General features: G+C 44.0%; 1 protein-coding gene across 1 annotated transcript in view; it reads left to right on the forward strand.

Moving 5' to 3' along the window:
• Positions 1-13035, forward strand: part of ABCA5 (ATP binding cassette subfamily A member 5) — a 102831-nt gene that overhangs the window by 17795 nt on the left and 72001 nt on the right. Inside the window, exons 6-7 of the mRNA XM_082271562.1 lie at positions 3686-3827; positions 8536-8724. Coding sequence (XP_082127688.1) covers positions 3686-3827; positions 8536-8724 — 331 coding nt within the window. The remainder of the gene's footprint in view (positions 1-3685; positions 3828-8535; positions 8725-13035) is intronic.

Genomic DNA, 13035 nt, shown 5'->3' on the forward strand with positions numbered 1-13035 from the left:
CGTCTTCGGAAGTGGGAAGGAGTATTGTTCACACTGACCACCAACGTAAGGGACATTCTTCCCACTGACCACCAATGTAAGGAGCATTCTTCCCACTGACCACCAATATAAGGAGTATTGTTCCCAATGACCGCCAATGTAAGGCGTATGCTGTTCGTTCCGGCTTGCCAGCCAACCGACTGCTCCGTGGCTGGCAAGCCGCATCGAACAGCATAGCATGGCGTGGCATCTGAGGACATGCCCTCAGTGGAAGTCTTTGACGACGAAACCCGTCAGAGCATGAGTGCGTGGTCGCCTTAGCTACGTGAGACGCCACGACATGCTGTTCGATCCGGCTTGCCAGCCACGGAGCGGTCGGTTGGAGGACAGAGGCGGATGAGCGCTGCATCTATGCATTCGTAAAAGCATTACAATATGCTTTGATTGTGAGTAGCACTCTGGGGGGAACTGGGGACTTGTGTTTTAATAGTGTATTTCAATAAATGGTATACAGAATTACGCTATGTGTCCCCTGTTGTGCTTATACTTGCATGAGCTTATTGGCGTTTGAGAAAAGGAATCCAGCTGAGAGCCAAGCTGTGGGTGCAAATTGTCCAGTAGTGGAAGAAGTTTTTGTGATGCTTGCAGGCTTCTATATTTAATCGATTCGGTGAGTGTCCATTTTGATGGGTGATCACGTCTTGATGGTGGAGGCACACATATTATGCAAATAGCTGCACTTCTATTTCACCATTTCTGATATCTGCACCTGTATGAGGACTGTTTATGCACTGGACTCTACATTATTCCTATCTCTAGCGTTTGCATTTGATTGCTGATAGACATTCAGTCGATTAATTCTTACCATTTTTTTATATATTATATGTTAGCGCTGTTAGTGTTACAGATTAATTTATTTGAGTTTAATTAGTCACACCTTTTTCTATCTTTCAATAAAATGTTGGTTGTTGCAACTTTTTAAGTCGCAAGGTTTTTGCGCAGCAATTTTTCAAGCACGTTTTTTTTGGAAAACAAAATTAAATGAAAAAAAAAAGCAAAACCCTAAACTAAACTGACTTTTGTGAAAGATGATGTTATGTCAAGTAAATAGATACCTAAGATGTAATGCTTTAAAATTGCGCACACTCGTGTAAGGACGCCAAACTTTGGTACTTAAAAATCTCCATAGGCAATGCTTTGAAAATCTTTACAGGTCGCTGGCGGCTCTCTCCTGCTGTGATTTGACACTGCGGGAGCTGATCAGCAGGTTCCGATGTCCGCCATCATCCGCTGATCATTCGGTACACTGGCAGAACAGCAGTTTGCCTATATAAACAAGGCAGATCGCCGTCCTGTCAGTAGGGAAGGCATGGATCCAGTTTTCCTGCAAAGCAGAGACATGAATCCATGCCTTCCACTAGTAAAAGCACCTCCCCCACAGTACATAAAAACACTGGCTAGGCACACAGGTAACCCCTTTGTTCGCCCCTGATGTTAACCCCTTCCCAGCCAGTGTCAGTACAGTGACAGTGCATGTACTATATGTGTAGCACTGATTTGTGTGTATATATATATATATATATATATATATATATATATATATATATATATATATATATATATATATATACAGTGGGTACGGAAAGTATTCAGACCCCCTTAAATGTTTCACTCTTTGTTATATTGCAGCCATTTGCTAAAATCATTTAAGTTCATTCTTCTTCCTCATGAATGTACACATAGCACCCCATACTGACAGAAAAACACAGAATTGTTGACATTGTTGCAGATTTATTAAAAAAGAAAAACTGAAATATCACATGGTCCTAAGTATTCAGACCCTTTGCTCAGTATTTAGTAGAAGCCCCCTTTTGATCTAATACAGCCAGGAGTCTTTTTGGGAAAGATGCAACAAGTCTTTCACACCTGGATTTGGGGATCCTCTGCCATTCCTCCTTGCAGATCCTCTCCAGTTCTGTCAGGTTGGATGGTAAACGTTGGTGGACAGCCATTTTTAGGTCTCTCCAGAGATGCTCAATTGGGTTTAAGTCAGGGCTCTGGCTGGGCCATTCAAGAACAGTCACGGAGTTGTTGTGAAGCCACTCCTTCGTTATTTTAGCTGTGTGCTTAGGGTCATTGTCTTGTTGGAAGGTAAACCTTCGGCCCAGTCTGAGGTCCAGAGTACTCTGGAGAAGGTTTTTGTCCAGGATATCCCTGTACTTGGCCGCATTCATCTTTCCCTCTATTGCAACCAGTCGTCCTGTCCCTGCAGCTGAAAAACACCCCCACAGCATGATGCTGCCACCACCATGCTTCACTGTTGGGACTGTATTGGACAGGCGATGAGCAGTGCCTGGTTTTCTCCACACATACCGCTTAGAATTAAGGCCAAAAAGTTCTATTTTGGTCTCATCAGACCAGAGAATCTTATTTCTCACCATCTTGGAGTCCTTCAGGTGTTTTTTAGCAAACTCCATGCGGGCTTTCATGTGTCTTACACTGAGGAGAGGCTTCCGTCGGGCCACTCTGCCATAAAGCCCCGACTGGTGGAGGGCTGCAGTGATGGTTGACTTTCTACAACTTTCTCCCATCTCCTGACTGCATCTCTGGAGCTCAGCCACAGTGATCTTTGGGTTCTTCTTTACCTCTCTCACCAAGGCTCTTCTCCCCCGATAGCTCAGTTTGCTCGGACGGCCAGCTCTAGGAAGGGTTCTGGTCATCCCAAACGTCTTCCATTTGAGGATTATGGAGGCCACTGTGCTCTTAGGAACCTTAAGTGCAGCAGAAATCTTTTTGTAACCTTGGCCAGATCTGTGCCTTGCCACAATTCTGTCTCTGAGCTCTTCAGGCAGTTCCTTTGACCTCATGATTCTCATTTGCTCTGACATGCATTGTGATCTGGAAGGTTCTTATATAGACAGGTGTGTGGCTTTCCTAATCAAGTCCAATCAGTATAATCAAACACAGCTGGACTCAAATGAAGGTGTAGAACCATCTCAAGGATGATCAGAAGAAATGGAAAGCACCTGAGTTAAATATATGAGTGTCACAGCAAAGGGTCTGAATACTTAGGACCATGTGATATTTCAGTTTTTCTTTTTTAATAAATCTACAACAATGTCAACAATTCTGTGTTTTTCCGTCAATATGGGAAGCTGTGTGTACATTCATGAGGAAGAAGAATGAACTTAAATGATTTTAGAAAATGGCTGCAATATAACAAAGAGTGAAACATTTAAGGGGGTCTGAATACTTTCCGTACCCACTGTATGTATATATACACACAAATCAGTGCTACACATATAGTACATGCACTGTCACTGTACTGACACTGGCTGGGAAGGAGTTAACATCAGGGGCGAACAAAGGGGTTACCTGTGTGCCTAGCCAGTGTTTATGTACTGTGGGGGAAGTGCTTTTACTAGTGGAAGGCATGGATTCATGTCTCTGCTTTGCAGGAACACAGGATCCATGCCTTCCCTACTGACAGAACGGCGATCTGCCTGTGTTTTTCCGTCAGTATGGGGTGCTATGTGTACATTCATGAGGAAGAAGAATGAACTTAAATGATTTTAGCAAATGGCTGCAATATAACAAAGAGTGAAAAATTTAAGGGGGTCTGAATACTTTCCGTACCCACTGTATATATATATTGTATTGTATTAAGTATATATTATAATTTCATTTTCTCTTGTGTCCCTTCCAGGCTCCCATGGGTTCTGCTGTACATCGTTTTCATTCTGCTGGTCTCTTTGCTGATGGCCTGTATCACCACCAGCCTGACGCCATTCAGTCACAGCAGCTGGTTCTTGGTCTTTCTGCTCTATGCCCTCTATGGAATATCTCTGGTGAGTAAAGCACTAAGGTGCAACTAAGACCTTGTACTAAAACAAAATATGTCCTTCAACGCCTAAATATAGGTCCATCAGCACTCACAGTTTTCTGCAAAGCCCCACAAACCTCTGTTGATTCTGCCAGTGAAGTCCATCTAATGCAACTTCCTGTGATGGGGTGACAACGATTGCTGCACTGCTCCTGAATTCAGAGCAGAGTTGTCACTCTCATGTAGGCTGTGCCCGCTTGCACTACAGTGGGAGGAGAAGATGCTGCAGGGGGCGTGCCACTGCTGATTCACAAGCCTGGACACACCCAGCTCTGCCCACTGCTTTCTGGATTGACAGTGTTACTGCGAGCTGCAGTGCCTGGAGGGGTGGAGGGGCGAACGATTTTCCTCAGTTTTTTTTTTCTTAGGTTTGGATACAGTGAGAAAGGATTAGAGCCCCTGTCAGGTTTGTGATGCTGTCTGGGGCTCAGTTAACCACTTCAGCCCCAGAAGGTTTTACCCCCTTAATGACCAGGCCATTTTTTTGCGATACGGCACTGCGTTATTTTAATTGACAATTGCGCGGTTGTGCGACGCTGTACCCCCAAAAAATTTACGCCCTTTTTTTCCAACAAATAGAGCTTTCTTGTGATGGTATTTGATCTCCTCTGCAATTTTTATTTTTTGCGCTATAAACAAAAAAAAGAGCGATAATTGTGAAAAAAAAAATAAAAAAAAAACAATATATCCTTTCTGCTATAAAACACATCCAATAAAAAATGTAAAAAAATCTAATTTCTTCATCAGTTTAGGCTAATATGTATTCTGCTACATAATTTTGGTAAAAAAAAATCCCAATAATTGTATATTTACTGGTTTGCGCAAAAGTTATATCATCTGCAAGCGTTGAGCTATTTTTATGTAATTTTTTTTTTTACTAGTAATGGCGGCGATCAGCGACTTATAGCGGCACTGCGACATTGCGGCAGACAGATCGGACCCCTAACTGACACTTTTGGAACTTTTTTGAGTACCAATGACATTACTACAGTAATCAGTGCTAAACATATGCACTGTTACTGTAATAATGACACTGGCAGGGAAGGGGTTAACATTAGGAGCGATCGAAAGGTTAAATATGTCCCTAGGGAGTGCTTACTAACTGTGGAGGGGGATGGTCTGACTGGGGGAAGACAGAGATCCGTGTTCCTGCTTAACAGAAACACAAGATCTCAATCTTCTCCATTGTCAGTTTTGCGATCTACCTTGTTTACATAGACCGCCGTTCTGCCTTTATCTGGAACGATCGCGGGGGGACGGGCGGAAATCGGGTCCGCTGGACCCGCTGATTGGCCCCCCTCTTTCCAATCAGCTCGCGATTGGGTCTCCGGCGGTGCTCCAGCGCCCCCTAGGGGCTATTGCACCAAATGACGAACAGGTATGTGGTTTCGTGTTATAAAGCCGACCTGCCGCAGTAAATGTACGTTACGCGGTCAGCAAGTGATTAAGAGATTTATTTTCACTTTCTGTGACAACATTTTACTGGAAATCTGAAACCGCACCACAGACGGAAATACAAATGAGCAGAGGGAAGCCTAGAGCCCCTGTAAGATTTTTATTTCTGTCTATGTCCCTTATATCAGCAGGACAGGAAGTGAGGGGGAATCTCATTAAAAATCCTTCTCGGCTCCATCCGAAACTAACAAAAAAAATTAATTGATTGACAATCTCTTCCTATCTGTGGGATTGTCCTGCTGTAGATCTGATGCAGCATTATTATTTTTCCGGACAGATGTAGGAAGATTTATTGTATTCTCTAATGCTGAGCGGAATCTTTTGCTGCACATTATGATGACACAAGCTGTTTCTGCCGATCAATTGATGTATAGGAATCCAGGGAGTCTAATAAAACAGTATGTCTGCATTAAGTCCATCACACTGCCTTGATAAAAGCAAAAATCAGCTTGTGCACCATTACCCTCATAAAGTTTATAGGCTGTTACAGTATTCTTCTTAAAACTGGAGACTAATCTGCTTATATTTTACCCCCCCCCCCCCCCCAAATCAGACACCTAATTGACACTTTTTTGGGGACCAGTGACATTATTACAGTGATCAGTGCTAAACAATATGCACTGTTACTGTACTAATGACACTGGCAGGGGAAGGGTTAACATCAGGGGCAAGCAAAAAGTTAAATGTGTCCCTAGGGAGTGCTTACTAACTGTGTAGGGGGATGGTCTGACTGGGGGAAGACAGAGATCCGTGTTTCTGCTTAACAGAAACACAAGATCTCCATCTTCTTTCCAGTTAGAATGGGGATCTACCTTGTTTACATAGGTAGACCGCCGTTCTGCCTCTCTCAGGAATGATCGTGGGTGGCTGGCAGGCATCGGGTCCGCTCGACCCGCTGATTGCCCCCCCCCCCCCTCTTTCCAATCAGTGCGCAATTGGGTCTCCCATTGTTTTCATTACATACTCTATGCTTCTTTATGCAATGCAGGCAGATCATGGCTGGTGGGAGGGGCTGGCTGGGTGCTGTACATGGCTTCCTGAAAACATCACAGCACCCCGGCCTCAGTACTCCCCCCAATTTTATACAGATTTTCAATGGGTCATTCGACTTTCTACTGGGCACACTGGCTCTGATTCAGCATCCTTTTCACAAAACAGGGATACCCCTTAAGAAGGGGGTGGGGGAGAGCCCATAGTTGAGACTCCATGTATATGCAGTCTAAAGAGTATGGTGAACAAGAGTTAAAGAGTCCAAAGTTTTTAATGACACAATAAGTAGATGTTTCTAGCACATAGTCATACAGATGTATCTGGCACATGTACAGTATGGTCATGAAGATGTATCTGGCACATGTACACTATGGTCATGAAAATGTATCTGGCACATGTACACTATGGTCATGAACATGTATCTGGCACATGTACACTCTGGTCATGCAGATGTGCAGTATCTGACGCATGTACACTATGGTTATGAAGATGTATCTGGCACATGTACACTATGGTCATGAAGATGTATCTGGCACATGTACACTATGGTCATGAAGATGTATCTGGCACATGTACAGTATGGTTATGAAGATGTATCTGGCACATGTACACTATGGTCATGCAGATGTATCTGGCATATGTACACTCTGGTCATGCAGATGTGCAGTATATGACGCATGTACACTATGGTTATGAAGATGTATCTGGCACATGTACACTATGGTCATGAAGATGTATCTAGTGCATGTACACTATGGTCATGAAGATGTACCTGGCACATGTACAGTCACTATGGTCATGCAGATATATCTGGGGCATGTACACTATGGTCATGAAGATGTATCTGGCACATGTACACTATGGTCATGCAGATATATCTGGGGCATGTACACTATGGTCATGAAGATGTTTCTGACACATGTACACTATGGTCATGCAGATCTATCTGGCACATGTACACTATGGTCATGCAGATGTATCTGGCACATGTACACTATGGTCATGAAGATGTATCTGGCACATGTACACTATGGTCATGAAGATGTATCTGGCACATGTACACTATGGTCATGAAGATGTATCTGGCACATGTACACTATGGCCATGAAGATGTATCTGGCACATGTACACTATGGCCATGAAGATGTATCTGGTGCATGTACACTATGGTCATGAAGATGTATCTGGTGCATGTACAATATTGTCATCAAGCAACCAAAAAGAGAAAAACAGCGCTGTCCAGATGTTGGTGTTATCAAAATGCTGATAAACAAGCTGATGGATGTAAAAAAAACATTTATTGAAGAAATTTAAAGTTAAAATGCACTAAAGGACAATGAAAACTGTTGCTATACCAGACCGCTGTATTCCGATGATGATCGGTAATGACTGCTGGGTCCACTGGGTGAACTGTGGTCGAACCCCTGTAGGTGGAATGTGAATGGAAAGCAGATCAGAGGAGCCGTATAGAAGCCGTGTACAAGTGGGAGCCAAGCCGAACCCGCTGGCGCTAACCGCGTGACTTAACTGCGACTTGGAGGCAAGGCGGAAGTCTCAAACCCGGAACTGTGAACGAGCCTGGAACGCATGAAGGAGACATTGCCGTGGCGACATGTTTCGCACGCATGTGCTTTGTCAAGTCCTTTGTTGCAATTACATTATGGTCATGCAGATCTTCAGTATCTGACACATGTACAGTATGGTCATGAAGATGTGCAGTATCTGGCACCTGTACACTATGGTCATGTAGATGTATCTGGCACATGTACATTATGGTCACGCAGCTGTATCTGGCACATGCACATTATGGTCACGCAGCTGTATCTGGCACATGCACATTATGGTCACGCAGATGTATCTGGCACATGTACATTATGGTCACGCAGCTGTATCTGGCACATGCACATTATGGTCACGCAGATGTATCTGGCACATGTACATTATGGTCATGCAGATGTATCTGGCACATGTACACTATGGTCACGCAGCTGTATCTGGCACATGCACATTATGGTCATGCAGATGTATCTGGCACATGTACACTATGGTCACGCAGATGTATCTGGCACATGTACACTATGGTCACGCAGATGTATCTGGCACATGTACATTATGGTCACGCAGATGTATCTGTCACAGTTATACTGATTTGGCCAAATCTGGAATTGCTCTCTGATGCCGAACTGTCATTTATTTGCATCTCATAGTATATTTGTGGTTTCCTGCAGATAATGTTCGCATTGATGTTGACACCACTTTTCAAAAAAGCCAAACAAGCCGGAGGCATTGCGTTCCTGTCCACCCTCCTCCTCAGTGCTTTGGGTATTTTCATTGTGCTGAAAGAAGACTTTCCAAAGTCCTTTGTGTGGTTCTTAAGTCCGTTCTGTCAATGTACGTTCATGATCGGCACAGCCCAGGTAAGTGCTCTATTGAGTTTATTATTTGCCTTTCAGGGCACTGAACCCGAACTCAATTACTTTTGTCTAGGTCAGGGGCCTCCAAACTTTCTGAACAAAGGGCCAGTTTGTTTGTGTCTCAGTCTTTAGTCTTTAGGGGGTGTCAGACGGTTGCCCATAGGAGCAGAAAATGCATCGGCGTCAGTGGAAATATACAATCATTGTTAATAGTGGGAGGAATATTGCCCCATCATTGACGTCCGTGGAAGGAATTATGCCCCACCGTTGGTGTCAGTAGGAGGAACAGCAGTTAAAGGGCAACATAAAGGCAAACAAAGGGCAACATCTGCCCTACGGGCCTCAGTTTCAAAACCAAACTGTTAGTTTTGTCGAGGGGCGAAGAGAAAGCCTATACTCACCCAATCCTTGGCTCGACCGGCAAACAGTGTCCCCCGCCCCCCCCCCCCCTGAGATCCAGGGGTGGACTCTACCTGATGTCCTCATGTCCAGAACAGGTCTGTGGGCTTGATGATGTCAGGAATAGTCCATTCCTCAAGATTGCTAGAATGCCAGGGGGGGGGGGCGCAGAGTCGCAGTTACCTGTCTTGCGAGGGGAGGATCAGGTAGGTATATCTCCTTTGTACGTATGGGGAAACGTTTTTTCTCTTACGATTTATTGACAGACACAGCTGCTTCTTCTTTATCCATAACCAGACAGGTAAATGGAAATGCCTCCTCCCTTCCATCTCTAGACAGTTTGGGGTGCATGTACTCCCTGGGGCGGTCGGTCCTGCGAGGTCCCCTCCTGACCTTTGCGGTGGTCTACTTCCTAGGAAGATGCATCTGTATCCATCAATGGGCTCAGAGAAAGGGATTTTATGGTGAATAACAAAAGCAAGGTCCATAAATACAAGGATGTGTGATTGTAGGGTAGAGGAACTTGACTGGCCTGCACCTCAACCCAATACAATACCATAGGGATGAATTGTAGCGGCGGCTGGGAGCCAGGCTCTCTCATCCACATCAGTGCCTGACCTTACAAATGGGCTTCTGGAAGAAAGGTTAAACATTCCCATAGACACACTCCTAAACCTTGTAGACAATCTTCCCAGAAGAGTTGAAGCTGTTATAGCTGCAAAGGGTGGGCCAACTCAATATTGGACCCTACTGACTAAGACTGGGTCACCATTAAAGTTCATGGGCGTGTAAAGGCAGGCGTCCCAATACTTTTGGTAATATGGTAGATGTATATGGATCCTCCAGTTCCCAGAGTCTTGTGTGTTTTGGGGAAACATGGACATGAGTCTGAAGCAAGACCACTCCAAGGGTCCCTCAGGCACACACCTCCCAAAGAGTAGTGTTCCCTTAAAATCCCGGGCCCATAGTGAGTGGGTAGGAGGTTTGTCCCTAGTCCCTTCCAAAAGCGTCTGTCCCAGTTTGGTCCGTCACAGTTATGGCTAGGTTTTTATGGCATGGGAAGAGACCACAAGTATCAATATCTTCTCTCTAGCTCCCGAAGAATAAAGGTGGTCTTGCTCTATCGAGTATTGTACTTTACAATCTTGCTTGTTTATCGAGACAAGCCTTTGATTGGCTAATATTGTCGTCAAGGTATTCTAGTTTGGATATAGAGACAGAACAATCCTCTCCCAGGAGTCTTTCTGCTTCAATATATTAAGATAAGAGATCTGCCTCGAGGTTCGAAAACAAATCTGCTCTATGGGGATACAACAGTTGCGTGGAGAGAGTTGAGGAAAAGGAATGGCTCCCTGTGTTTCACGAGTCCTTACGTACATGTTTAGGATTATTTATTCAGGACTGTTTTTCTTAAAGAATAGGTGCAGTACTCCACCTTTCCAAGTCTCCACCTCCGTTCCACCTCCAAACACCATCCCTTGTAATATATAGAAGTCCGCGCTAGGATATACCTGACTGGCTGCAGCCTCCTCCTATATAATCCCCCAAGGGGATATAAATAAATGGAATGGAAAAAGAGGTATACGGCGCTGCCTAATATTGAAGGGAGTATAATGAGACGAATTAACCACTTTACCACCGGAGGATTTTGCTGTCTTACGCCTGGGCCACTTTTTGCGATTCGGCACTGTGTGACTTTAACTGACAATTGCGCGGTCATGCAACGCCGTAGCCAAAAAAAAAATTACGTCCTTTTTTTCCCACAAACAGAGCTTTCTTTTGGTGGTATTTGATCACCTGTACGATTTTTACTTTTTGCGCTATAAACAAAAATTTTGAAAAAAATAACTATTTTTCACATTTTTCTATATGAAATCCGCCCCCCCCCCCCCCAAAATGTAAAAATCTAATTTTTTTATCAGTTTAGGCCAATTTGTTTTCTTCTACATAAAAAATCGCAATAAGCGTATTTTGATTGGTTTGCGCAAAAGTTATCGCGTTTACTAACTAAGGGAAAGATTTCTGTCATTTTTGGTGTTTTTTTTTTTAACGAGTAATGTCGGCGATCTGCGATTTTTTTTGCGGGACTGTGACATTGCGGCTGACAGATCGGACCCTTGACTGACATTTTTGACACTTTTGGGGGAACCAGTGACATTACTACAGTAATCAGTGCTATACATATGCCCTGTTACTGTAAAAATGACACTGGCAGGGAAGGGGTTAATTTTATTGGAGAGGGAGGGGTTAATGTATGCCTGGTGCTTACTAACGTGTGTGAGGGGAGGTGACTGAGTGACACAGGGACAGCTATGCTGAACCCTGCAATCTGACCCTGCCTGTCACTTGGGAGATCCGCCCGCTTTGTTTACACAAGCGGGCGGATCTCCAGACTCGATTCCCCAACGATCGCCGCTGCTCCTCCCCTGGCCCGACTCCCGCTGTGACTGAATACAGCGGGAGCGAGCCTCCGGTGGCGCGCAGGAGCGAGCCGCCGAAAAAGGGGAATGTCTGGCGACGTAGGTCTACGTCGCCAGACGTTATCGAGCAACTTTGCCGCAGTAGTGCTCTAGTGAGCAGTGCGGAAGTGGTTAAAGAGATTGATTGATTAAATCGACAATTTGAATATGTAACTATAACGAACAAAAAATGCCAGAGTGCAAATAATCTCAATAAGGTGCTAACTTAGTGAAAAAAAAAAAATCAATAAATAAAGCAACTGCAAATGTTGTAAAGTGACAAGTGTAAACCTGATTAATAGAATAAACCACACTCACCAGAAGAACCCCAACAGGGGTAGCACGCACTACTGATTATGGGGATGGTTCTTGTATATATACCCAGGTATAAACCACTATGCCGGCAGATGGCAAGTATGGATCTCATATGTCCCGGATATGTGAGAATAAGAAAATCTTCATAGTGTAATAATGTTTTTTTACAATTATATTTATTTAAAATTATCGTACTCACAAGCATAGATGAACAAAAGGCAATAAAAAAAGATGAAACAGAGTCTTTCCGGATATGAGGAGCACTTCCGGAACGCCGTGCGTTCCAAAGATCGGAAGTTTGCGGAAGTGACGTGGTGGCGCTCTATGCGTTTCGTCGATGTGATGTCATCAGGGGCAGCATCCCCAAAATCAGTAGTGCCTGTTACCCCTGTTGGGGTTCTTTTATCTGGTGAGTGCAGTCCTGGGAGTGAGGGGAGCACGAGAGTCTTTCACATTCACCGGTCACCCTTGAAGATTATCATCTATCAAATATTTTTTATTTATTTATATACTCATATGGACTGTTTTGGACTTTATTTATGGTTTGCACTGAAGTCACTTTCTTACACCTGTCACTTTAATTATTTGAAGTTGTCATTATTAATGGTCTTTTTTTGCATTTTGCACCAGCTTGCACTTTATTGAGATATATTGCACCTTGGTATATTATATATATATATTTTTAGGTATATCTACGCTATTTACATTGCTGGTTTATTTATTTATTTATTCCATTAATCAGGTTTACACTTGTCACTTTACAACATTTGCAGTTGCTGTATTTATTGATTCTGATCGTCTCTGATGTTTAAATCAGGGGCGATCAAGGAGTTAGCTGTGCCTAGCCAGTGTTTATGTGTACTGTTTGGGGGAGGTGCTTTTACTAGGGGAAGAGATGGCTCCTAATCCCTGCTTTGCAGAAACACAAGATCCATGTCTTCCCTCCTGTCAGAACGGTGATCTGCCTTGTTTACATAAGCAGATCGCCGTTCTGTCTCTCTGCCTAACGATCGGCGGGTGCCTTTGCAGTGGAAGCAGGCGGCCGACGATGCGCATGCGCTTTCCAAACCCGGAAGTGTCGGATCACGTACTAGGTACCATATTTAAGTTATATGGTCGGCAAGTGGTTAATGGTATATTG

The sequence above is a fragment of the Pelophylax lessonae genome (genome assembly GCF_965119305.1).
Source record: "Pelophylax lessonae genome assembly, chromosome: 11".
Classification (NCBI taxonomy): Eukaryota; Metazoa; Chordata; class Amphibia; order Anura; family Ranidae; genus Pelophylax; species Pelophylax lessonae.